Genomic DNA, 27,920 nt, shown 5'->3' on the forward strand with positions numbered 1-27,920 from the left:
GCGCACACACACACACACACACACACACACACACACACACACACACACACACACACACACACACACACACACACACACACACACACACACACACACACACACACACACACACACACACACACACACACACACACACAGTGAGGAAAACAAAAGAAACGTCACCATGTGAAATCTCAGAACTCTACTGTAGGTTTATTTATCTTTCTCTGGGTCGACATCATTCTCTGACTTTTTGTGCGACTTAAATCCTTTCAAAACCAACGACATTACTTCAAAGCTAAACTGAAAGCCACTTTAAAACACAGCGGTTTCTTTAAGTTGCTGAAAAAATATACTTTGGACACAAGTTTTTTTTAACCAAACAACAAATGCAACTTTATCAGTAATTATGCTGAGAGGAAGCCAACCTTCCAGTTTCCAACTAACCTTGTGCATTGTTTATTTCTAATTATAAACATGTTGTTTGCTTGATGATGTACAGGATATATTTGAAGCTTCCTGTAGACGCTGATTATTAGTTTGTGTCTGGTTTTGTGTTATTTCAGTGGTTGCTTGCTTGTTTTTAGTATATTTTAATATGTATTGCGGTGTTTGTTTCTGTTGTGCCTTTGTCTCCTAATGAAAAAAGAAAAAAAGAAATGCTACTTTCTTAATTCACTCAGAGGCAGTCTGAGATACAACCACAATCAAATAAAACAGAAACTTTAAACTCAACATACATGCAATAAAGTGAAAGCAGACTTTAAATGAGATCTGCGGATTCAGGAGCAGCTACAGACGAGCAGTCCGCCAGCAGAAGAGGCACCGGGTTGCCAGGTCTTTAAACCAGCGATCATTTAGTATTTAAGTTTGATCCGGCTTCTAATTCAGCCAACTCATTTGTCGCTGTCTGGTTCAGGGGAATTGTCTTGATATAATGCCAGTGGCTTCTATTAGAGAAGAGAGCTCATGAGCAGTGAGCTTTGCCAGTTTCTTTTCTCCAATTAAATGGACAAAACTGTCCAAACTGACTCTTTGCTACTGCCGTCAGCCTCCAGCAGGGCACTTCATTCACATCAGACATGTGCCACAGCTCCAGTTTCTCACAGATACTTCAGACTAATCTGTAGTTTTAGACATTTCTTTATTTTGCTCCTAGATTTGTCAATTTAACAGAAATAAAGACTGGGACTTATTTTAAAGGAGCTCTATGTGGAATTTAGAGCATATCTATTGTATTAGACCTTGAGTTGTATTTATATCAATAGTTACTGTGGTGACTATGGAGCAAAAGAATCGGTATGTGTTTACGTAAAGAAACTCAGGACCTGCTGCTAATCTCCTAAAAGGAGCGGGGCTGTGGTTAAACGCCTGACACAGAAACAGGAAACTGACTTTCAACTGTATCCAACCCATCGACAAAAGAAAAATGGAGAGATGTCTTCAGGCATTTGTTTCAATTGGGCAAGTTGTAATTGTTCTTTCATTCCGGCTAGTCTCAGACACGTTTCTTGTTGTCCGGAGACGAGGACTAGCATCGCACTTTATGGGAATATTCAGGGAGACGCCGACAGCAGATCAGTCAGGTGGGTTAAATGTTCGCTACGTCAGAATTTATTCGGCCAAAGTGTTCCCATAATCTATTTAGGGCATCAACTCTTTTTCAACACAGGCAAAAACCACCTCAAGAGAGCGTGAATACCTTTTTGGGTGACTGAGGTTTTATCAAATTTTGCATGAATACAACTGAACCACAATGTGTTTTTTTATCTTCCCTTGATCCAGACCAAATAAACCAAAATACCGGCATGAACGGTGCCTTTAGAGAATGCATCTTGTGATCCCCTCTAGTTTTATGCTTGATTAAAAAAAAAAGAAGCTCTTATTTACTAATCTGTTATTCATTTGGTTTCCTCTTTTGACACGTTTCTCTCCCAGGAACATACCCCTTCATACTAATGACCGAATCTTCACCCTCAAAGCTATTACAAGAAATAATTGGCCAAAAGGATTTCAGTCATCATTTCAAATGTAACACACAGATCTTTGTTGAAGATATCCATGGAAACAGCAGCACTAACCATGGAAGTGTGGAGGCAGCGATTAAAAGGTAATGAGCGAGGGTCAGGATGTGCATGCGTGTGCGAGCAGGTGGGTGTTCAGGAGTCGGTGGTTGAGGTTTCCATTTTTGGGGAAGACATGATAAGAGAATGAAAGGATAAGATGGGAGTTCTTGTGTGGTGGGAGGTTACAGAGGAGGGTGAGTCAGGGAGATAAAGATGAAGCCCAAGAGAAGAAGAAATGCATCTAAAACGCCACATCAGAGGGTGGGAGAGAGACTGACTCCCAGCTGGAGTCAGAGCTGACCTGGGAGGACTCGCTCATCTTCTGCTCAAACTCTCCACCCACGCGGTTGTACTTCTCGATGCACAACGCGAATGACTCAGCCGCTTTCTTAGACTTCAGCTCCGCCTAGTGAGAAAGAAAAGGAAAAGGATAATGATGGCCTTTAGCTCCGGACTCTCATTCACAATCCTAAAATAAATATGAATAGCGCAGTGAGTGAATGAGAACCATTTCTGCCCCATGATTACAAATACTGCATTCAGCATTCAGTCTGTTCCTTCAAAACAAGAACAGCGATTTATTCAGAGCAGTTAGAAAATGTTGTTTTCCATAATTGTCAAGATGAATTGAATAATTAATTTAAGCTCTAAATAACAGACACTCTTGGGTCACAAGACGAACAATAATAATAACAATAATACGACATCCCAGAGTGAAGGAACAGTGATGCAGGACACTGAATCTGTCAAGTCCCAGTTCACATCCAGCTGTCCACAAGATGTACCGAGAGACACGTCGAGTAGCTCTGGACTTGAATATACTTTGAATACAAATTTACAAAAAGCTTTTGGATTTATGCTTTTTGTGAAATTGTGAGATTAAGAAATCATGGTCAAAGAGTTTGTTTTAAAACCACTAAACGAACACAAATCACTTTTCCTGAGGATGCGTTGTGTTGACCACAAGGAGAGCGGTACGAGGCTGAATGAACTATTAAAGAAGACTATTTACTATTTATACAACTAATTATTTCATCACACTGGTACTAATATTATGTTGCATTGCAAAGGAACAACACTGATTTATTATTATGAATAAAGATAATGTAGACTGTGTGACAACAACATGACAATCACACTCCATCTGTTGATACAGTTCAGATGTATTTATATTATATCACGCCCAACACTGACAATCAGCTCTCTTCTAAAATAAGACGTGTTGTTTGTTTAATGGATCGGTCCTCCCAAACTACAAAATAACTATGTGATAATAAATGTTTGTGCTTGTTTATTGTCTGCGTCACAAAGACTAAAGATGGAGCAATGTGAACAAAAGACTATTAAACTCCAGGAACTAGTGTGTAAATGTTGTCGTTTCCCCCCAATTTCTGTGAACCAACCCTCTAATATTTGTTTCAAAGGACACTGATTAGCTGTTATTGTGTTGAAAATAAAGAAAGTTGTTGCTAACTTTCTCCACTTCTTTCTGTGGCGCTCCCTCCTTCCTGAGCCGGTCCAGCTCCAAACACTTGGCGTGGTAACCCTCCTTTGACTTCTGAAGGTGGCCGCTCTGAACCTGCAGCGCCTGCACCGCCTCAACTGTTCCCACCATCTCCTCCTTTGTCTGGGTGACACACACACACACACACACACACACACACACAAAGAAAAAGACAACGCATGAACATCCTGAACTTGAAGGGAAAACGCACCGATTACCATGAGGGGAGAAGACAGTAATGGGATTTTCTATGAGATAAATTGGATCAAAATGACAGAGTCTCGATGAAGGGCAAGTAATGAGACAATCTGTCTACGTTTATCACACGGGCACATAAAATCAGCCAGCTTGCGGTCAGGATAGCGGTAAAGCATCCTGATCCTAGGTACTTACTCTGCGGTGAATTTTGACCTGATCGTCTCCGTACTTGTTGATGTCCCGGATGAGATCGTTCATCTTCCTCATCAGCTCGAGGTGGCAGAGGGCCAGTTTGTCTGAAGACACCCTGAACACATCCCACATGGGAGCAAAGGTCCTAGGAAATACAGACACAAGCATTAAGCACACAGGAGACTGTTAGCTACAAACTCTCTCCTCATTTAAGATATATTGTAATACCAAGAGTCATGCTGTGGACATGTGGAAATATTATCTTTTTCAAGACTTTGCTAAAAGCTGTATTATTTTAATTATAAATATGAACATTTGGTGATGCAGATGGTACTCATTCATATCTTATATGCAGCCATATGACCATAGCATGTATAATCACAGTAGCAAAGCCTTACAATAGTATAAATTAAACCATAGGGGACGAGGGCGGGCTGTGTTCACATGGTGGTACTCACCCCTGTGGACTTCCGTTGCTGGCCATCTTGGCCAGTTTGCTCATTGATTTGGAGTAAGTCTCTTCAACAGCAGCACTGCAAAAACAAAAATTACCGTTACCGGAAAAACCAATACAATAACACTAATTAATATATATATCTCAGAAGATACAAGTCTCTTTCTTTTAGTTCATTTTCTAAAGTTGCCAGTAACCCCACAGGAAGAGTAATGTGTGCGTTGCTTTCTTTAAAATGTAAATTATTCTAAATAACTTTTAGACTGGTGAATGTAATATACTCCAATAACACTTCCTCACAAGGCTACTGCCTCTGCTAATGGCCTCATCTGTTATGTTCTCTATCTGGAGCTTACTTTGTTCCAAACTCTGGGCATCCACCATTAGAGTCAGACAGATAAAGATTCATTCTCATCAGTGTTGGATAATTGTTGCAATAAGCCACATTTAAATGAAGATGAGAGTTGTTTTGCAAAGGCTGGCATGAAACTTTAATAACCATCATCTGTTGACCCTGAAGAGAAGGAAGGAGTATCGATCCAAACATCCTGAGGGTGAACAGAACAACTTGCTACAGGAAGTCATTAACAATAAACAAGCAGCGACGCAGACCTTGTTGGAACTCATATTGGATCACAAGCAGGGCGAACACAAGCAGGGCGAACAAATATTTTCATTTTCAAATTATATCTATTGTTTTTTGATGTTTCACAGTTTTGTTATATTTTCAATCATTTTAATTATTGCTTGTCAAGTTAACGCGTTAATTAATTAACGCCGACAATTATTTTATCGCGTGTGTCATTCATTCATTCATTCATTCATTCATTCATTCAAAATGGTCTTTGAGGACCAAACTGTTAGTTCTGCAACTAATGGTTACATTTTTATCAATTCTTCTCTCTTTTAATTGATTATTATTTAGTCTATAACATGTCTGAAAATAGTCAAAATGTCCATCAATATTTACTAAAGCCCAAAGTGACGTCTCTAAATATCTTGTTTAATCCAATTAACAATCCAAAACCCAAATATATTAGGTTTAGAAAAGATGGAACTAGTGAATGTTTGGCTTGAAAAATGACTGAAACGATTCCTCGATTACCAAAATAGTTGCAGATAAATCTTCTGTCGGGACACTAATTGATTAACTCATTCTAAACGTCAAACCCGAGTGCCCACTATCAAAACGTATCGATACATCTCCATTAAACTGAGTATGAGCGTTACTCACTGTAGAGGATACATGCAGTCAATGAGAAACCTTGAGAGTTGTTGCGGTACTTTAACAGAGTGTTTTATATGGAGTCTTATATCAAAACGACCTTTAAGGCAAGTGGCGAGAGAGAAAATGTATCAAATCAATTGCTTGTCCTCCGTCCTGCGGGATCGCACACAATGTTACCCACAGTGGCCCTATTTCATTTCCTGACTGCCGATTTGTTGTCTGCTGCTGTCCGAGTAAGATAAGTGAATTTCCCTCTGCGAGGAATGTGCACATTCGCTGAATCAATGTCAGGATTACATCACTGGTCTGACAGAGTGTTCTGTGTGTGTTAACTTCCCGCTGTGAGAGCACAAACCCCTGTGGGAACCTCATTACTACCCTTCATTTACTCCCTGATAAGTTGCTAATAAGAGGACGGGGTATTTAATAGAACAAACTCTTTGAGAGGACAGTTTTAATTAGATAATTGACTTTCCCCTTAGGTACTGCTGTACGCCTGTTAAGCTTTCAGTGGTTGCACAGCATTAATGTACTTCACGATGATAATAATAGGGGCAGGATTTACAATTTGTAATTCATAATACTTGTGTCTTTGATTTCAGACAGAAGTAAACAAAAGCATGCTCTTTGTTTCTTGTTGATGTTGACTTTGCCGTCAGAAATTGCGATGGATGCTAGCTAGCTAGCTAGCTAGCTAATTGAGCTAATGCTCTTCACGAGTTGTTTGAACTCATCTCCGGCTGACTTTTTAACGTTTCCAGCTAAATCATTTTAAAAAGGTAAATCTTGTTAAAAGGGTTTTAAATACGCACCTGAAGGCTACGTACTGTACGTATTGTGTTAAAAGACTTCGGCTAAAGCTAACGGGTCCCAGGCAAAAAGTAGAAACCGTCACCAGTTTATAAACCATGAAAAAAAGATCACCGTTATTTAGTTCCAGCATATTTGTGTTTGTCTGTTTATGTTACGTACACACTTGTTCATATTTTCACACCATGTTTCACTTTAAACGTTACAAGAGAAAAGGCCCATTTCAAGCTACACTTGATTATTGCAATATTATGTTTTTCTCAAAAACACCGTACTGATTATAATTAATAGTTAACATGCAAAGATTGGTGGCAGACAGTGGTTCAGTTTGTGGTTAAACCCTGAAACGCTAGATAGCAATGTTGTAATCTATCAAAAAGTAGTGATTTAACGTTGGAGGTTACAGGGACTGTGATGATGCAAATGCAGATCCAACTGTTCTGATTGCATTAAAAATTAACTTTTGTTTACTCACATGTTACGATATATCGCCTTGTTCACAATATATTGCATCTTAATTTACCCCCAATTTCTACACTGTCCTCTGTCAAATAAAGACGTAAAAGCTTATTTAAACCCAGCCGTTGCAAACATGGACGTAAAGCTCTGACATTGAGGGATAATTCACCTTTTCAGGCTTGTGTGTGTGTGAGTTTTAGAGAAAGTGAGCTCCAAAAGTAGCACAGTAGTGAGGACAAGGGCCAGAGATCAGAGCAAAGAGGCAAGACTGAAGCAGCTTCAACAGAGAAAGACTTGTTAAAGTCTTCTCTGACAGGACTGAGAAACACACGGCGGGAGAAAAAGAAAATCCCAAAACAGGTCATTTATCATCTCTGGGCTTTTCACTCAACCTTGGCATGGTCTCTCATCTTTCCAAAGATCCAAGTATACAGGTTCAAGAATGTGAAATTTCTCCACCCGACTCCCATCACGAGCGCCACCTCCCACACAGATATTCACAAACCTTACCTCTCACGGACAAACTCGGCTAGCTCCTTGGTTGCCAGCTGGCCATGCTTCATGTTGTGGTAGAGCACGTCAAAGCCGGCATTTTTCTCCCCCTGCCAAGATAGAAATAAAAAAACACACACACACCGTCTGTTAGCACCCAAACGAGGAACATCAAACCAGTATTAGAAAGTTAAAGAGTGACGTCAGTTGGTGCTTCAGAAACGTAATATCACATTTGTTGTGACTTTGCCTTCTTGTATTTTTGTCGCTGATGGTCCTCTACAGACAGTCGGACTCATCCAGGGAAACGTAGTCACATAGAGAACATTCGACAAACATTTGGGGCTCTGCAAACATTCATATGAAACCAGCTTTGGATTCGGCTGAGAGTTGAAAACCACACAGACGTCAGTAGACCTTATAGACGTGTGTAGAGGCCCATTTTATATATAATATTAGCTTTCTGGGAGCTAAATATGTAATGACAGTTTTACTTCAGATGAAAAATAATTATGTTTTTGTTTCTCAGCTGATCAGAATGTATAAAGGCCTGTTTTAAACAAACCGTTCAAAGCTGGTGATTAGTAACAATAATCTGATATGATTTGGCCAGAAAAAGCTGCTTAATTATTATTTAACTTTATAGGTATTTGGCACGGTCTGTGCTATATTTTTCCTCATCACTCGCTGTCACACACCACACAACAATATACAGATTTTGAGCTAAAGTAGGTCATCAATACTCGAGGTAACCGGTCCATCATACCTTACAAACACAAACCAAACAAAGTTACATTTTAGTTTCTGTTTAGTTTTTATGCTCTCGCAATCTCTCTCTTGTTCACTCTCCTTTGTCTCTCATACTTCTATCTCGTTATCATTTTATAACTTTGTTTCACGGATTTTTTTGTGTGTTGGGAAGATTAATAGCTGATAATTATATGAGATCATCAAAATTAATCTCTAAATAAGCAAAAATTAAAGTAAAAATGTGGAAAAAAATGATTTGTTATTATTTATTAGGAGCTCCACATCGTCCTGTGGTTGTGCATTTGTGTGTCCCTTTAGTTCCCGGAAGGTGGAGAATGTATTGGTGCAACTGGGTGCACAAACAGACTTACTTACAGATTTACTGACTAACATCACACACATTTAGTTTGAAGACCATCTTTAAATTTTCCCACATAAAACCATTTCCCCTTTGAGAGTTGGCTTGTGTACAATAAAGACACCTCTCATGTGAAAACCCAAATTGTTTGGCTGAAAATGAAAGGGCCCTTATTGCTCATCATGAGGAAACTTGTAGAGATTACAGTCATTTTGGTGATTTTATACAATTGGCTGTGATGAAAGATAGGGACAAAACTGACGTGTCATGTTTTTTTGCTGATGTTTCACGATAAAGTCAACTACCGTACATGCTGCTGCTGCTGCTGCTGCTGCTCAACACTGGAAATTACCTCGCTGCTTGCTGTACATTAGTCGAGCAAAGGCCAACATGGAAAATGAGAGAAAACCACAGCGCTGGGTTGTTGTTCACAGAAAAGTCGCCTACCTTGCAGCTAAGCAGATTTGACACAGACAACAGCAACACCTCCCACCCATCACTGTCGTAATCACACAAACCTACACCTGTGTTAACACAAGTCTTCATAATCTGAAAAAGAGCATGACAGCGCTATTACAAATAGACCGTGTCGTTTCTTCTTGAGCCTCGCCACATTTTTGAGTCGAGAGACAGCCGGGACGTCTGTGCGGACAGAGACACAGACAGCTGCTTCTTCTAAATATACCCCGGAGGAGGAAAACAGACCAGTTCCCAGGTACCAGGGGAATGCCAAGGGTCACCCAAAACCACACACACACACACACACACACACACACACACACACACACACACACACACACACACACACACACACACACACACACACACACACACACACACACACACTACCTGCTCAGTGAGCATGCAAGGCAGAGACACAGTCACTGGACTGTAGACTCCCAGTCTCAGACAGATTGACGACGCAAAACCCTGACGGAAAACACCAAGCGAGCTCAGCCACTGAAGCGTCACCGCTGACCTCAGCTTCGGTCGTCAGACGGTCACCGTGCCCGAGCCTTTTCATCATGATGTAAGAAAAACAGAAGAGAGAGAGCATACTGGACAGAGAAGAAGCAGCTTTGAAATGTTTGTGCCCCGTTGAAGATCAGACGGGGTAGGAACATTGCCTTCATTCAGTCGGGTTAGGCTGCAGGTTACACCTGAAATCAGTTGATTAATCAATTAGGCAATAAGGAGAGAAGATTTCAATAAGCTATGAATCGTTTCAAGCAATAAGACCATAGTGTCTATAGATACAGCTTCTCAATTGTGAGGATTTTCTTCTCGTCGTTCTCTCATGTGATGATTAACTGGATATCTTTCAGCTTTGTGTTGTTTGTCAAACTAAACAAACAACCTGAAAATGTCACATTGGGCACATATCTGCCTTCCTGCATCTTGTTTCCATAATAAAACGCCAGAAACAAGGTTCGGCTAATATTTACATCTTCTGAGACAAATGTCAAATCTGCTGTTTTCCAAAGGTCAGTTCCCCCAGAACACAGAAGAGCATTAAACATTTTAAATGAAGGATGTTGTATTATCCTGTGGGTTTTTGGGATTATATATTTCTAAGATGGAATTGAATTTTTCAGTGTTGTGAAAACCACAAGTTTAATTCTAATCATCACAATCGTAACTCAATGTATATCACACACTATTAGATCAAAACAAAACTATCTGCATCTCTGCAGGATAATTTGTCGTTTTATGATGATTTGGATGAACCGACACTTTATGCTCCTATGTACGTAAAACAAGATGCGTTTTAAGTTTGATTCATAAAGCTATCGTTTACCACAATCACACTAAACTAAGCATGAAACAAACCAATGTCAGCTGTTTTCCATCTCATTTTCTATTCTTCTTAACAAAATAATAGGGTTTTGTATTATTACATTGTATTTGAATGCTTTGACGTGAGCTTTTTTTATAAACAATGGGCGTTCTGCAGCAGTATAGTGTTGTTCGTTGGCAGACGCCTTTTGTTGAAACTCCAACCTCCCCAAAGAAAGGTGAGCCGACAGTCTAAGCCTTCCACACACACACACACACACACACACGATTGGGAGCCGTCCAATCTTAATAACTCACATTAAAATATAGCTCGACCAGCTTTTATAAGTAGGCCCATTGTAAGGGAACACCTGCCTCAGACTGGCAGGTGCAACAAAAATGAAATTATGAGAGCGAGTCCTCTCTCTCTCTCTCTCTCTTCTCCGACACAGAACTACACTGCTGCATGTTTAAGTGTGCATGTCTGCATGTTTAAGTGTGCATGTTCTTGGTTGTGCAAACAGCTGCGAGTTGGTACTTGTGGATGTTGAGTCACGCCAAACAATCTGATAGCAGATAACAGGAGAGCTGCCAATCCACCGACAGTCTTCTTTAAGTGTCTTCAAGTGTCGTAATGTATTCCTTAAGCCTTCAGTGAAAGAGAATCCTTCATGTCTGATATATGCAAACCCCCTCTTCGCTCCCTTCTTGGTGATCTCTTTTTTATCAATTAAGTTGACCGTTTGTCACGCACGATGGAGCTCATTACCATGACAAAGAGGGGAATGATGGGAGAGGAGAAGAGAGGAATGGAGGGGGGGGGGGGGGGGCTAAAATCTGTACAGGGGCAACTTTCTCATGAAGACTTCTGAAGACAACCGAGCGCTGTAGGGGATCTGTTGAAATGTGTTCAGGGGGGATGGTAAGCAGCAGGGAAATGATAATTTCATCTCAGTAAATCAAACACCAACATTGCTCTGTTAAGAGGTTAGGATCGCTGGTTTTCCCTCAAACTGTTTATTATTGTGGTGGTCAGGGCTATTTAAGTCAGTGTGCCGATCTTCAACCTCAAACCCCGAAGCAAAACAAATTTCGACGCATAACATTTGCACTATATTTGACGTCCAAGCATTCACGCTCCAAAATGCTTCAAAATACAAATCCTTAGGTCTTCAGGAAAAAACATATTAGCGTGGGTCAACAGCTAGGTTCAGCCCAGGGTCAGGTCTTTCAGGACACTGCAAGCACCGCAGGCTCATGTGTGCTGTGGAGACACAGGCCTGTGTAACTTCAGTGCAGACTCGGCCGCTGACAAATTGGCCACTATATGTCTGATCAGTCAATGAGGCCTTCTGTTCAGCCATCGGTTAGTTAAAGACAGCACCTCCATATTAAGACCTGTTGCTCCCAAAATCATGCAAAATGCTGAACAATGAACAGAAGAATATATAGTACAAGTATACAAGTATAACCGTAATCTTATTTGTCCATGCAAAAATGTTATTTAAAAATAATAAAAGCCAAATGTCAGGTGTGTCTGAGATGTAGTTTTTTGGTTAACATGCTCCCTGTAATAAGCCTAATCTTTCCAAAGATTCATGCTGCTATTGTAACAGTATCTTTGGCACACAGTATTTTAGATAACTGATCAAAAAAAGCTGATCTGAGACAATTGGTACAATGTTCCACTTCAATCCTTGTTATTTATGTCTTATTACTCGTGTGTGTGTGTTTTATGCCTCTCCAGAGTTTTGTCTCTCTAACTGTTCTCACTTGATTCTAATTAGACGCATCTTCAGACTTCCCCTCAGGCTCGTACGAAACTAACTACAGACGGAAGGTGAGGAAACCTGGGCTGAGTGGAACTCTGTGCTGCAGGGCCTGCTTCACTACAACAAATAAAAAGATCTTTCATCTGCATGTTTGCCTGCAGAGGATCTCCGCTGACGTTTCCTCGAGAACTAAAAGTGCTGTACTGATACAAACTTTCATTCACAAAAACATGGTTCCCAGCAAGCAAAACTGGCTCAGTTATACTGAAACTTAAGGTCTAGCAAATTCTTATTGTGTTGAGAAGACAATGGGAATTTGCTGTCAAATAGACGGAATAATAGATGATTGGCACTCGGCATGACTGGATGAACACAATACTCACTGAGCCTTCTGTAGTTGGTTTACTTCAGATTTTTCAAATAAAAAATGATGACGAAAATGTCTCCTAAAACATCCACCAAATCACATTTTGAATAGATTTGAGCCATAAAGACATGCAAAAATAAAGTGATAGAATCCCTTTACCTGATGGACTAGGACAGTATTATGTACTTAATGAGAACACACACAAAGCGAGGTGCAGACGAACACAAACGTATATCCGAATCAAATTAGGAAACAGTTTGCACATCTTTTTTCCCACATCCTGAACGTTCAGCACAACCTGTATACACGACAGTACACCAGTAGATCAGCTGACTGCAGCCCAGAAGGAGGTGACACTAGTTAATCAAACCGGTTTATATTTAGCAATATTGTGAATGCAGGACTTGAATCGGAGTATTTCTACACTGTGTACTGAATGCTACTTTTAAATAAGTAAAAGATCAAAGTACTTCTTCTACCACTGCCCATTCCCAGTGGAAAAAGTTGCTTCATCGAGACTTTTGTGAAGTGAAGTGCTGCTCAGCTTGGCTCAGGCTTTATGTTACAGTGCTTCATTCTCTGGCAGAGCGGTGCCTTTAGTTCTGGCTATTTGTCAAATCTGCCCTCACAATCTGTGTGAGACCGGTTCAAGTGTCTGAGGACCTTCCTGCTGTGCAGCACGGCTCTTCAGTCAGATGAAACTAAAAAAGGTACTGAGCAGAACAAAAGAGAAAATACAATTATGCTTCTCAGGGCTGCACATATGAGCCCGGTGGTCACTCTGAGACATTTGTTTCTTTTGTACTCGTCTGTAACTTGTGTGACTTTATTCTGTGTCCATTTCAGGCCCTGAAAACATGATGCGTCGGGCTTCGGCTGTCACCGGTGTGGAGTCATAAAACCATTGCATTTAGTCTTGAAATGTGCACTACTTTGCTGGTTCCAAACATCTCCCTATATACATACAAACATTTTAGTTTTCTATTATTATTATGAAGTGGGTATTGGGCCAAAATTGCCACAGGTAAATTAAATCAAATTCACTTTCTGTCGCAGCAATTTTGACAAGCTGCAAATGGATCGAAATACAGAGAACACGTGATCCAGCTCTGTACGCCACACAATGTAGCTGCAGCATATCAGGCAGCTGTCAAAAGTAAAGCTGCAAACATCTCACCCCTGCATCAGACAGTATACCACCGAGACATGAAGCCAGCCGACTGCTGCGAGTTTCGCTGACTCACAGAAACCTTTTTCTGCTGACTGGGCAGGTCGAGCAGCCAGAACAGTCCCACAGCAGAGAGGTGTCAATAACATCAGGAGCAGGTAGCAGCAACCCGTCATCATTGATGGCGTTAGACCAATTTGCTGTGTGGGGCGGTCTGAGAAATCCACCTCTGCTGGTCTAAGACGAGTTATATATATATATATATATATATATATATATATATACACATATATAACATAAATGTAGTTTATTTTCCAGTTCTGTTACACACACTGGAATATGAACAGAAATATAGTAACTCTTATATCGATTTCTCTCTCTTTCGCTCTTAATAATGTAACTTGGCACAGAACAGATCTCAGAGGAACGACTGAGAATAAATGAAACGGTTGGACGTTAGGAACAGAGGATTGGTGGAGAGATACAATTAGAGAAGAGGCAGAGGCAGTAAGGGAGGGACACATGGGAAGGAGGGAAAAAGTTTCCCACTGTGCGTTTACTGTTCTTCACCACGAGAGAAAAACCCCATGACTCAAAGTGATGAGAGAACAACAACGTCGGCATCATTAAACTAAGAAGCGGGCAATAATAAAAACCCCACTGGCCGTTGTTTGTGTGTGTGTGTCTCTATGCCAACACACTGTTGTATCTGCAGGCAAAGAAAGAGACGTTTCTAGGAAGTGAATGAATAGAAAATACTGTACCGCCTCAGAACAGAACAGCTTGCTATACTATACGGTTATTCTTTAAAATAGTTCATTTAAATCCCCAGGATACCATGCAGACTCACATCAAGGACATGTTACGGTCTATTCACTGCAGAGAGAGAATCTAGAGTCTGTACTGAGAGGAGAATATTACTAAAGATCTACACCTTAATAATGAATACAAGCCTTTTTCCAGTTGGAGCGTTACTTTCCTACCAAAACCCCACCAGAGTGAGGATACTGCTACTGCAGTGAAGCTGGTGTCCCAACTGAAAAGAATCAAATATTCCCTCTTATTTAAATCTGCGGACGAGTGAGCTTCGGGTTCAGGGCGGCCATTGTGCCGTCACAAAGATTGTGGAGAAAACTAAAAATAACTCCAACATTGTTTTTTTAAAGATGTTGCTGCCTCTTTATTAAGTTCAGATTCATACTAAAGTTGTAGTTTGATTAACAGGGTTAGGGTTGTTTGCATTGTGTCTACTGTATGTTAACACAACCAGCACAAATACTGACAGGGCCGATAATAAGACTGACCGCTTAGTTTCTGGTTTTGTCTCTGAGCTCATGTTACTAGTAGGGTAGGGTTTTGTTGTATTTTCGTTTTGCTCCAACCAATCAGGAGCAAGTGATGAATTTGTCTCGGCAACAGCATTTTCAGTCGACACACAAGCCGAGTAGCGTTTGCTAAAAGCAGTTGACCAAGACGATTTAAGAGTTCTTGTTTCTGCAAGTCGACAAACAACAACTTGTTCAGCTGCGTCGATCCCATCCACACTCCGCCATTTTTGTGATCATTCTTCTGCATCAACGGCGGAGACGATGACTCCATTGTGAATCGCACCTACTAAGCTCTGAACATCGGTTTCTCCAACCAGACGAAGTCATAAGCGTCCGGAGGTCTGGACACCGCTTTATTGGTCGCTTATCCCTTCTTGAGGCAAACTGCTTTAAGGAACAGAGGCTACAGCAGTTAGTATCACAGAGTCTGCCGAAATACATTTTCCTTTCTGAAAAATAAGAAACTGATCTTTTCTATCATCTCTCTGATGTGTGACATAAAATCATAACATGAAAAATCTGAACTAAGCAACATCAATCCTTCAATCATATTCCTAAGCCTTAACGGTGCCTTAATTGACTAAGGATGTACTTAATTACAGCCGGTGGTCCCCCTGTGGGCCCCTTGTGGGCCATGACCACAGCTCTTGTGTAGTTAATGAGACAGGACAGCGTGCTTTGTATGCGGAGGCTTTGTGAGCGGCTGTGAATGTTCTTGAGCCAAAACAAGACGAGGCTCTGTGTGTGCGCGACTTGTTCCCAAGTGGCTGTGTTGTCTAATTCACTGAAGGCTTGATTTGTATTACACAGCTATTCCGTGTCTGAGGGCATGCTGGGTGGAAAACACAGTTATGAATATGTAAACCCATGCAGGCACACAAATCCCACATATTAGCATAAATGACCAGGAGCATGTAGCTGTGTTTTAAGGGTAGGAATAGTGACAAAACCTTAAATTGAATCTTCTCTGTGATGCAGACACAGCACAGCAGTTGCTGGCTGAAATTCTGCTGCATGACAATCTGTGTGCTTGATTCCCTCCCTGCAAGTTTGGTCTCATTTTCCGGCCTTGCTGCTACTCTGCCCTCAGCACAAAGACTGCCATGTCCACGGATCATAGATGGACGTTTAGCAGGCTAAAAAATAAAAAACTATGCCCATGCATTAAAGCACACATGCATACCTGCATTTTCAACCAGGAGACCGGTGTTCCCAAAGTGTTGTGGAGCTATGTTTGTGACGCGTTTACGTCTTTTACTCATTTTTATCCCAAAGATGATGTTTTTCCTAGACCTAAGTCTTTTTGTTGCCTGAACCTATAACGTTAAATTGTTTCTGTGGCGGCTGCACCTAATTTTAACACTATATGTGCCACCACCACGTTACGCGCTGTGAAGAAGTTCTGGTCATTCCACGTATTTCTATAGAATCACGTTGCGTGAGAACATAATCTCATAAAACACCCGTAAATGCCCCTCCGGGCACTCATAACGTCTTATCTGGATCTCACTTCTGCGTCCGAATATTAGTTCAGCTGCTCAAATATCACTGAGGACTTTTCTAAGTGTGATGAGGCACAGTGGGCGAAGTAGGGCACACCTGAAATAGATGTGCCAGGTGTGCAGCGACGGAGCGGAGAACATGAGGATGGAGAAGAAAATGAGACGCTAATAATAACACTATTATGAAACTTTGAGAGGCTGCTCATGATGAGCTTTTTGTTGATACTGCATTAGAGAGGTGATGAATCCACTCTATGGTAAATGTTTGATTACGCCAGTATCAAGTTTCTGTCAAATTAGGTTTTTGTGTTGACAAAAATCTTCAAACAGACTTCAAACAGAGAGCAGAGCTGGGTATCAAACCTGAGAACTTTTTGAGTACTGACCGAAATATGTCCTTAGCCTTGAGTATCAAAAAAGTGTCATATGGGCCTATTGGTAAGTTGACATTGAATGCATCATCAACAGTCACGCTGTGTGCTCAGACAGAAGGGGAAGCACATTTTACAGGCAGCATACAAAGAATACGGAAAGACAAGATGGGACGCAAATCCACCCAGAGCCCAGGGAGCTGAAACCGTCTCAACGCGAGTATAACATTCATTCACCCCGGGCTTTATGGATATACTTCATAAACAAACAAACAGTTCTCAGGTCAGTCGAAGGCTGAGCTGAACACACAGACACACAGGTCTTTAGGTAAACTCCCACACATACAGTCGGTGTATTTGTTTCTGGCTAGCTTGTTGACATCTGTACAGTTGGTACATTTGCTGCTTGGGGCAAATAAACACGGTCCAGCAGTAAACGTTGCCATCTGAACACACCTTCAAGGTTGTTTACTTCTTCTCTGATCAGATGTTTCCTGATCCAAGTCTAGCACGTTTTCTGACTTCTGACTTTATTTTGTTTTGGTTAAGCTCTTTGCTAAACCATGACACATTGAGCAGTTTGGTATATTTTGTGAAATTGTTACGGTATTAGTACTGAAACTCCGGTATAATACTGCCACTAATGACAAAACAACGTTGCACATATTAGCAACCACAGAGTTATATCAAACAAGTGTAAAGACTTGAGCTTCAAAAATAACTAAGAGCTAGCAATAGCAAGTTAAAGCCTCTAAAACTGCTTCAGAAAATTACCTTTTACATTAACAACACTGCAGATGAAGACATTATCTCTGCCTTCAAAAAATGATCGAGATGACACTGCTCAAATGCTGCTGAATACAAAATCAATGTCTATTATTTGCAAGTGAGCGGAGGAGGGACACAGCCAGCCCTTCCTGAGCGTACCTGATGAGCAGCAGGGCTGCTTGGCTGAGAGTATAAATGAAACGCTTAGTCACTTACGGTTGCTATTCAGCTATAGACAATTGAATAAGTAGTATGTGGCTCAAAGTGTAAAATACTGATCATTGTAGCCATTATAGGCAGGTGTCCCGTCTGCATAATCTCCATCATTGACTCGTTTCCAGGTGTTATCCAGACACACTTACCCAGAAGTTGTTCTTAAAGAAGGCCATCTTCACTCAGAGATTCACAGGAATCTATAAAAGAGGAGGAGAAAAATAAGTATTAGGGCAGGAGGTGACATTAATACCTTTCTTTTTTTTTTAAATCATCCTGAACGCCATTTTCCCCACATCACAGTGCGAGTGCCTGGGAGAATAACCTGGAGGGATGCCTCTTGAGTTCAATCTGTAAAATGTTGTTCAGCCTTTTCTCCTCCTTCTGACAATAAACTACAGCATTAAAGCCTCTGAAAATGACATACAAACAAGTGTCCAAAGAGTGCCGACTTTATCAAAAAACACCTTCCAATGCAGAAAGGGAGGTCCTGAGGGACAACAGAGGAGAGCTTAACAAATCACTTCAAAAGGATAAACGCTGGGGATGGAGGGAGCTAAAAGGAAGGAAGCAGGGAGGAGTAGTGTAAGGGGAGGTGGGGGAGGAGAGAGAGGGAATACAGGAGAGGAGAGATAAATCGGTGGAGGGAAGAAGGAAGGTAGCCACCAAGGAGACGATCAAAGCTTGTGAAACTGGAGGTTGCAGCACTCGACTCTGATTGGCCAAGTCCCTTTCTGTCCCATGCTGCCGTTCATCAGCTCACATCTGAGAACCCACTTTTCATATCCAGCAGCCACTTTGTTTATTTACTGTTCCACAACTACAATGTATGGTGGAAAAGATGGCATTTTATGTATTATTATCTTACTTTAAAAGCATGGACTCTCTTTCTGTCCTTCGCATGTCTGGAGAACCGTTCATCTGGGTATTACTGGGGAGCCAAGGACACGCAGCGTTTAAGTTTCAACTGCAGCAGCGGAGGCGGGGCTTCAGGGATCTGCAGACGGGAGTCGAGCATGTCATTTGCAGCGGGCGTTCACAGGCCGCGGCTCACCGACTGCAATTCACTTTTGCTGCTGAATGCAGAATTTACCAACATTACAACCAAACTCTTCTTCAATTCCCTGTAGTCGAAGAGCGGTTCTCGACAATGCTGCAAGCAGCACTTCAGGGGCCAAGCAATTGATGGTCTCCTTTACTATCAACACCAAAAATAAGAAATGTTGCCGCTTTCATAAACTGGCAATTAGTTATGGGTCCGTTGTTTTTTTTTTGATTAGCAACATAATAAAGGAGCAAAGCATACATTTATTCATGTAGTTCATATCTGCAGATATGCATGCTTTACCTTCTAACAACGTTACACTCCGACAGTTTGTGTCATCAGAAGCCATATCAAAATGGATTTTCACAAATGCTAGTCATTTTTAAGTTTGAGGTTTATGAGGATTTAGTCATCTCATTTTTTGATAAAATATATTTGACTACGTAGGACATCAGAATCAGAGCAGAACCGTTTATTGCCAGTACAAGGAATTTGTCATGGCGGGTGGTGCATAACATTAAACAATCAACAACAGTCAACACAGTGCAAAACAATAGAAACATTAACATTTACAATTGAATATAAAATAAAGTGCACAGACAAACAGATAACAGTACTTTAAACAAGTGTAATGTAAGTGTAATGTGAAAGTGTCACGTTTATTTAAATATGAAGGGATGTGCAGGGGAGTGACCGGTAGGAGATTGTCCTGGGGATGACGTTGAAGCTCAGATTCTAAACTACAAAGTCACATTTTTAAAAATAACAACGGGTCTCCTTAACTTTCTCAAGTGTGAGTTGTCATGAGTGGATTCCAGCATTTGCATGACCGAGACACTTTTTAATTGGCTGATGTTCAGGGTGGAACACACTCTAGCAGCTGAGCATACACCTTCTGACCCCCGCACAGACACACACACACAAACACTGGAATGTGGTCCTGCCCTTTCCAAGGGAATCCATAATGCAAGCGTTTCCCCAGGGCTGCCCTCGTGTGTGTGTGTGTGTGTGTGTGTGTGTGTGTGTGTGTGTGTGTGTGTGTGTGTGTGTGTGTGTGTGTGTGTGTGTGTGTGTGTGTGTGTGTGTGTGTGTGTGTGTGTGTGTGTGTGTGTGTGTGTGTGTGTGTGTGTGTATATATGTATGTATATATATATATATATATATATGTGTATGCTGACAACAGTCCTTTCTCTGCATTGACATAGACTCTGCCCAGACTTGGTGACCTGCAGCAGCAATAAACAGAGAAACAAACACAGCAAGACCTGCTACAAACACACGCGCACACACACACACACACAGACCCCCCTCACACCTTGTTAATTAGCTCAGCGGTGGGACTGAAGATCCCTTCAGACACCGTTCTGTTTGGCAGAGCAGGTTAGCTCAACAGAAACAGAAGGACAGAAATGTTATGGAGCAGAGTTCCGACATATTTCATAACAGTTTATTGATTTTGAGTGAAATATCAGAGCTCATATCCTGCGATAGTTCAAATCAATAATTCAAAGCACTGACGTTTTTGTTTTACGTGTGTGACATGGTTTGTCTGATGTAATGCATCATTTCTATAATGATTATTGTAAGATACATTTCTGTGCACCACAACCGTATCAACAGAAAAGAAAAGAAAATGATGAGTAATGACATTATTAAGCATCTTTTTAAATACCGTACAGTACATGATATTTCACTGCTGGTTCATGTCTGAGTTTTATGTCCTGATGAATAGAGTCGAGTGTTTCCACCAAAACAGTCTCGATCTCTGGAATGAAGAATGGGCTGATTGACCTTCTGGTAATTAATCACTGATTATTGCAGTTTTATTATATGTAATTCAGACCATTCATTCAATGAAGTGAATGGGTAAGATATTCATAATGTCAAGAAATTAAATGCGTTTCCCATCTGTAATATTTATACAATATTGTAACAATTCTTTGGCAATAACGATCTGTAATTTTATATATTTAAATTTAGTTTAGTGACATTGTTTCACTGTCATTTTTACTGAACAGTCTGAGAAGTCCTGAACTTAATTGTAATGAAGCATTCTAAACGAGGAAAAGTCAAAACATATCTAAAGCTTTATCTGTATATGAATACTGTACCAAAATTCTATATAATATCTAATTTTATTAACCATGATATTGATATTAAGTCCCTGTAGGCCGTAAATAAAACAAACTAAAGAGGAACGTAAACGCAGCCATCAGTGAAATGAGATTTCTAAAGGTCACAAGTCCATAGCTGATAAATGCCGTGTGGGCAGATTTAAATACCCATGCAGGGGGGCAGCGATCCTGACCAACGCAACAGATGGTTTTTAGGGAACAGAGGGAAGACAACAGATAAAAAAACAGGTACGACAGAAGCCTCTTGTTTTCTTCTTGTGACAGCCTGGTGCGCCATATTGAAACATAGTGTAGAGCTGAGCTAATTAGCCATTTTGTTTGAATCCTGATTGTTTCGACACAGCACGATCCAGAAACACAAAGACAGAGAGAGGTGTGCCCTGGGACCCCATGTGGATAGCAGCCACGGTGGGATGTATCGTAAAGAAGCTGACATCCAGCATTCTCCATCTGCTTCCAACTAAACATTCAGCTGAAATCATGCAGCTCTGAGGCAAACAAAGCCCAGAGAAGAAGTAGGACACACTGTGGCCTTGATTTCCCAAACTCAAGCTCATTTTACACTCGGAGATTAAATGCCTGCCCGAATGTTGGTCTTGCTGTATGCGTCTCCATGCACATATGGCTTAACCACAGCAGCAAATTGCTACCGACTGCAGACACAAACTGTGTGACAAAGATAAAACTTAAATATATATATATATACACCAGTGTTTCCCCTACTATTATATTAAGGGTGCGCTCTTGAAGGTCAAGTTAATTTTGTTTACATACAAATAAATGTAAACATACGGGATAATTTTGAGCTGCAGCAGTGTTTCGTGCTCAGTGCCACAGTACCTGCTGTAAAAGAGGATGCTCTTTGTCTTCATCAATCTGTGGCTGATAAATGAGAAAATAAAATTCCAATAATGGAATTTAACGTCCATACTTTAGCCCAACAACGTGAGCCTTTTGCTTAGAGAAGCTGCACATCTTCTGTGAGTGCAAATGAACATTGCAAGTGCAATCAGGGCACAGAGGGACATATAAATATATATATTCTATTAGTTTCAATGCGAGAAAAAGCCTTAGTAGAATATCAGAAGAAGTAGAAGTATTTTCTTCTGTCATCTACAATTTGTTTACAAAAATTGCACTAAAATAGAAAAAACAAACCGGTCAATTCAAAAGTTAGTGCTTCATTTCCTTCAAAATGAATAAATGAAAGCTAATGGAATGCGTCTTAAGAAAAGGCAAGTGAGCCACGATTATTAGAAAAACAGTTTGTTCGTCGATGCAGTAAACTGGGAACCGGCAAGAAACAGACTCCTACTCACAGAGATCTACATCTGTAGCAGCTTATCCAAATGGGTTTCCTCATTATTATATAGGCTAGCTTTCTAAATGTTCTTTTACTTTATATTTAGTGAGGGTTCCCGTTTTAGGATCACAGAATGGCGAAGGATTGTTCAAAATTAAAAAAAAGAAGCAAAAGCCAACATGTGCTCAGTTAGTTTCTCATGTAGTAAATCCAGGGAACCTTGAGAGTAAAATTAAAAAGGTCTTTATTTAGTCTGATATATCATTTAAAACGCCAACCGGTTTCGACTTAACAGGATCTTCCACCTGGAAAAATAACACACAAGACTAAGACTCTACAGCCATGCTGGAGGCTAAATTACATATTCAGTTATTCATTTTAAAAAGTTAGGAGGATCACCAAAGTCAGTAAGATTCATGAGCAAAGGTCCGTAGCAATCCATCCAGCAGCTGTTGGACCAAAGTGCTGGAATGACAGACCAACATTCTGCCAACGCCATGGCAACGAGATGTCACGATAGTGTAAAATAAAAGAAAAAATGAATATGCAAAGTTTGAGGTGAGGTTCATATCATCAACAAACAGACAGTAGATCAGTCACAGAGATACGAGGCAGCCGGCCTTATCAATGGAGACACAGTGACCTCTCCTGCTCTCTGCCGCCCTCACACTGCCCGACAACACACAGATGGCTGCCATGAAAAATTAGGACTTAAGAAAAGCAGATGGTGGCGGAGTGAAAGTATTTTACACAGACAAACACTATCCACAAGCCGTTGATTTCCTGTAGGAAATAAATGGTGCATCCTCTCCACCCATGCTAAGCATTTCTGCTTTTATTTCCCTTTCCTCTTTCTTTTGCCACAGAGCAATCTACGAACAGATGTCTCTCTGAAGGAAGAGAGGGAGGGTAGGTCAACACAAACTCCCGCCTCCTCACTACCTCCACCTGCCTCTCTCCCTCCTGTGGAGGAGAGAGGCAGGTGGAGACGCTGAGAACGACCCCCTCCTCCGGCTTAAAGAGCCAAATAATAATGGAACTGGGTTAAATGTAATGACACAGCCGAGCGTGGAATAAAGATTCTTCACTGACCTCCGAACGGGCACATTTGTCACAAGCTCAGGCAGCAAAGCAGGAGGGAGATAGAGCAAGAAAAGGACAGTTAGAGGTGACAAATAAGAGGAGTGAGGCGAGGTGGGCGGATGGCGAGACGCTTACTTATGTGGCATAAGTAAGATGGATCAAAAATGGTTTCCCAAAACATGCAGCAAAAGACGTAGAGCCAGGTCAAAGAGAGGTAAGACACAGGGATCGTTTGGTGGATTTTTCCCTCTTTCATCCTAAAACAGCATGTTTCTATTAGTTAATTATCCGATCTTCATAAACAAGAATCAACAATCCAATCATTGTAATTGATCCGGTAATTTATTCAAGGTGCTATATACACGAGATCGGGATCATTTCTATGAGAGCAGGCGTCTCGCAGCCAACGGTGCAAACAATGCTAACAGTGCAAATTAGGGCCAAATTGCTGACAGAGCGAACAGTGTTCACCTCTTTGGTGCTCTATCAAGGCTCTGATTATTGAATTTAGCAGCTTGAAGAAACAAGACTGAGTTTAGAGCCATACAAGTAGCTCAGTGACGCTGTTCTTAAAATAAATGCTAACATCAGCATGGCAACGTATCTTTACGGTCATTATTACTATTTGAGAGAGCAGCAGAGCGGTCAGATCTCTACATCTAAAGTGCAGGTGTGAGGTAAGACAAGGACAAACTTAATGCATGGAGCAGCTGGAGGATTACAGAGAGGTCTACTGCGCTGCAGATCGACTCGTCTGTCCCTCGGTATCAGTTTAAAACCGGATTTGGGGAACCGTGGAGGAGAGATCATTTTTTTTGTCAGGCCTGATTTCCCTTTCACTGCCGCCAGACAGCCCTCTGCACTCCTCTACCAGCGTGGGATGACTCACTGCTGGGGCCGGTAATTTAGAGAAAGACTTGGCTGTGGACATTTAGGAGATTCTTTCATGAGCATAAAACCTATAGCGGGTTGATATGATCAGTCAAGCTCCAAAATAATCTTTCATTTCATCTCTACTGATCAAATTCAATAGTTTCTCCTTCCATTTGTCAGAAGAGATTTTTGACACAAAAAGGAGCACAACAAAAACCTTATTTCTGCATTTTATTCTCTGATCTCTTTCAACAACTAACTTCACCTGTCTGCATGATCACTGTTGCCCGTCATGAACTCCAGGCGGATCGGCGGTAGAGAAGCGCTTGACATTTGAGGAAAACATATGGTTAAGCCCAAAAGGTCAACGTACGTTTCAGAGCTTTAAATCAGTCTCAGGAACTTCATTCAGTGAACGGAGCCGACTCGTGAGGCCTCAAAGGACCTAAATGTGAACTTTTGGTCACATGACAACAGATGGTCATAGGGAGACCATATATTTTAGGGCTCAAACTAACAATTACTTCTATTATCAATGGATCAGCGGATTATTTTTTGATCAATCTATTTCTTTTCAAGTTTATTAAATGTCCTTTATAATATCTCGGCACAAAAGTTGGCATCTTCAAATTTCTTGTTTGTTCTAACTTTTAGTCAAAAACCCCCAAAAATGCAGTTTTCTTAGCCTGCTTATCACATAATGACCAAAAACATCAGCAAATATTCACATGTGAGAGGCTAAAAACAGAGAATGTTTAGCATTTTTACTTGAAAAATGACTGAAGCGATTAATCGATGATCAAAAATGTGTTCTTACATCTACAGATCTACAAATCGTTTTAGTTCTAAACTATTTCAACAATCGATTAATCATTCACGTCATTTATTAAGCAAAAAAGCCAAAAGTTCTCTGGTTCCAGCTTTTCAAATGTGAGGATGAGCTTTTCTCTGTTTCATATCGTCGAAGTGAATATCTTTGGGGTTTCGAACTCTTGGACTGCAATTTATAAACAAAAAGATTAATTGATTTGCCAAAAAGACGACAAAAATAAAATCGAACAAAAGAAAAACAGAGAAGTCAGTCAATGAACTTATGCATGAAGCTGAAGTACAGAACACATGAACTGCCTGCATCAGACCTGGTCTTATTTGATGTGTCCTGGTGGTGATTCATTGTGTGTCTATTAGGAAGAGAAAGATGTCATCAACAACAAATTCAGAGCCCCCCTAATTGTCGGCGCAGCCCACAAAGCCAAATGCGTCAACAAAAAACACGAGAGGACTAAAACCAGAGCCTGCACTTTAACAATGACACACTGGAACCAACAATCACATCACCGCCAACTTGATGACAGAATTACACCCTGTAGTTAATGACTAAAGCAGCTTCAGCAGCACTGCGCAGAGCTTCTTCTCTTAAAGCGATAAACAGGCTGCCGGGTGAGCCTTCAGTGACTGAGACCGAACGAGAGCAACAGTGAGACAGCAAACACAATAGACAGGAGGGAGGGAGGGAGGGAGGGAGACACAGAGAGAGACAGAGACACACAACCCAGGCTGTCAGCTCCCCATTGTCCTGGCCTGAATGTGCCTTTGTCACAGCAGCATACAGCCCCAGACCCGTCCAGTCTATGTCAGCGTGCCAGGCGGGCATCACTTCCAAAGCCCTGGCATGACCGTCTGAGTGAGTGAGTGAGTGAGTGAACAGCAGACACTCTCACAATACACGGCGACGTCCTACACGGCTGCAGATGAGCATGTCTGCAGCAGTGCAGCTGCTGGTGAAGAGAGACGAGTCTAACACTGCAGTGTATCGTATCGGAGGAGAGGCTGAGCACCAATCTACAGCTCCTAGTTGTAGTTTCTCTTCTATTCTTAGTAAAACTTAATAAACTAATACATTTTTATACATGACAAACTATACACAGTTTGAGTTTTGTTAAATAATTGTAAAAAAGACAAGGTAAGTCAACACACATTCATTTTAATGTGGGTAGCCTGAAGCGGTGGGTATCGCAGGGGTTGTGGGGAATAAAACGCAACCAGCCAATGTTTGCTTTATCAACGCCTGAATCATTCTTTTATTGTTGCATATTCACTTTCTGTCCACTGATTAACGGACTAATTGTTTCAGCTTTGGTTCTCTGATCTCTGTTCTGTGAATAAACAGTAAAAAGATTAAACAGAAACAAACCATCCTGAACACGATTATGCAGTCAAACTGTAATCAAACACATCTTAAACTCATCCTTATGTTCAAGGTTTCCCTCCTCTGGGCTGGCTGATTCCTTTTTTTAATTAAAATAATCTCAAATTGAAAATCACCCTCTATTGCGCTATTAAGCCTAACAGCAACAAATCATTTCATTTCACCTCCTCTTCTCACTCTTGCTGTTTGGAGCATAAAATGAACCAGTAACCCAGAAAGAGATCCGGCACCATTCTGCCCCAGGACCCTCCCCCATCTGCTGTGAGGAGACCTTGGCTGGGTGCTCAGGTCATGGTTTTACACAGACGGTTTTCACAGCAGGGCGACACCTGCTCTCACCTGAACTTCTAAACATGCATGCATAATTGCACTGGGAATTTATTGCGCTGTAAATCAACAGCTCTGAATTGAAAGCACGACGAGTTTTGTTTGTGTTGTTGTCGTTGTGTAACAGGTTAGCAGCTTCCTGCCTCTGGGTTCTGCCCTGCTTGGCAAAGCAGAGGGAAGGCCCTGCAGCACTACAGCCTACATATGAGAGGCTACACATGCATGATTCATATTTGTCATTGGCACCATACAATGTGTTGTAGGAGAGCCAATAGAGGGGGGTGGAGGATCACAATAAGTAGTAGTAAGAAGATCCCTATGGCTCAAAGGGAGGGAAAGAGGAGTCACCGGGGAAGAGCCCGGCTGATTAACTATGCATGGCTGCAACCGTGTGCACATTAACACTGTTGCTGCATTCATAAATAAATGCAAAAAAGGAAGCTCTTTTTATATTCGCATGCTCCCCTTTCTCTCTTCTCACCTCATCCCTTCTTCCTGTCAGACACAATTTCTGACGTCTGGAGACGTCAAACTCCTCAAAGGGCGCCGGGCTTCACAGAAGTGTTTGTGGTTTAGTAATTGGTTGTGAGCTGCATGGCTGTGAGCAAGCAGCCAGTCGACAAAGGCCGGTGTCACCAGAGGGTTTGGAGACTTTTCTAACATGTTCTCAGGTGGCCAGCCTCCTCACGTTCTGTGATTGCATAAATGACAAACTGTAACTACAGTTTTGAAACTGGAGTGATTCCCAAGTGTCCTTTCTGTCCGGGTTCAGAAAGCAATTTCACCGTATGACTACAAATCACACACCAGTGAATCATAACGTAAATATCCAAACAACAGTCAGCCTGACACTTTCAATTCCAGGGTAAAATATAAAATAATGACTTTATCCGTATTGCACACGCCAAAAGAAAAGTGTGTGGCCTCTGAGAATATCCAAGCTTTACATTAAAGTGCTTTTACGTTGTCCAACTTACTCTCATTTTTACATTACTACCGAAGTCGTTCTACTACTGTGAGTCTAGTAAACATGCCACACAGTGTTGGGTCACTGTTGAGCTATTAGCTATAGTAACTGTGCAATATTTATCATAATGTCTGGCACAGTGACAATGGTAGCGTGTAGCCTGGAGCTCACTCACTCGGCTCACATAATGTGCAACTGTGTGTGTCTCCAAGAAAATGAATGC

General features: G+C 41.2%; 1 protein-coding gene across 1 annotated transcript in view; it reads right to left on the bottom strand.

Moving 5' to 3' along the window:
* Window positions 1–27,920, bottom strand: part of fcho1 (FCH and mu domain containing endocytic adaptor 1) — a 53,741-nt gene that overhangs the window by 23,527 nt on the left and 2,294 nt on the right. Inside the window, exons 2-7 of the mRNA XM_079158668.1 lie at window positions 17,905–17,955; window positions 7,401–7,492; window positions 4,398–4,472; window positions 3,943–4,084; window positions 3,520–3,672; window positions 2,347–2,451 (exon numbers count right to left, since the gene is read on the bottom strand). Coding sequence (XP_079014794.1) covers window positions 2,347–2,451; window positions 3,520–3,672; window positions 3,943–4,084; window positions 4,398–4,472; window positions 7,401–7,492; window positions 17,905–17,931 — 594 coding nt within the window. The 5' untranslated portion in view covers window positions 17,932–17,955. The remainder of the gene's footprint in view (window positions 1–2,346; window positions 2,452–3,519; window positions 3,673–3,942; window positions 4,085–4,397; window positions 4,473–7,400; window positions 7,493–17,904; window positions 17,956–27,920) is intronic.

Source organism: Pholis gunnellus, assembly GCF_910591455.1.
Source record: "Pholis gunnellus genome assembly, chromosome: 4".
In the NCBI taxonomy this organism is placed as follows: domain Eukaryota; kingdom Metazoa; phylum Chordata; class Actinopteri; order Perciformes; family Pholidae; genus Pholis; species Pholis gunnellus.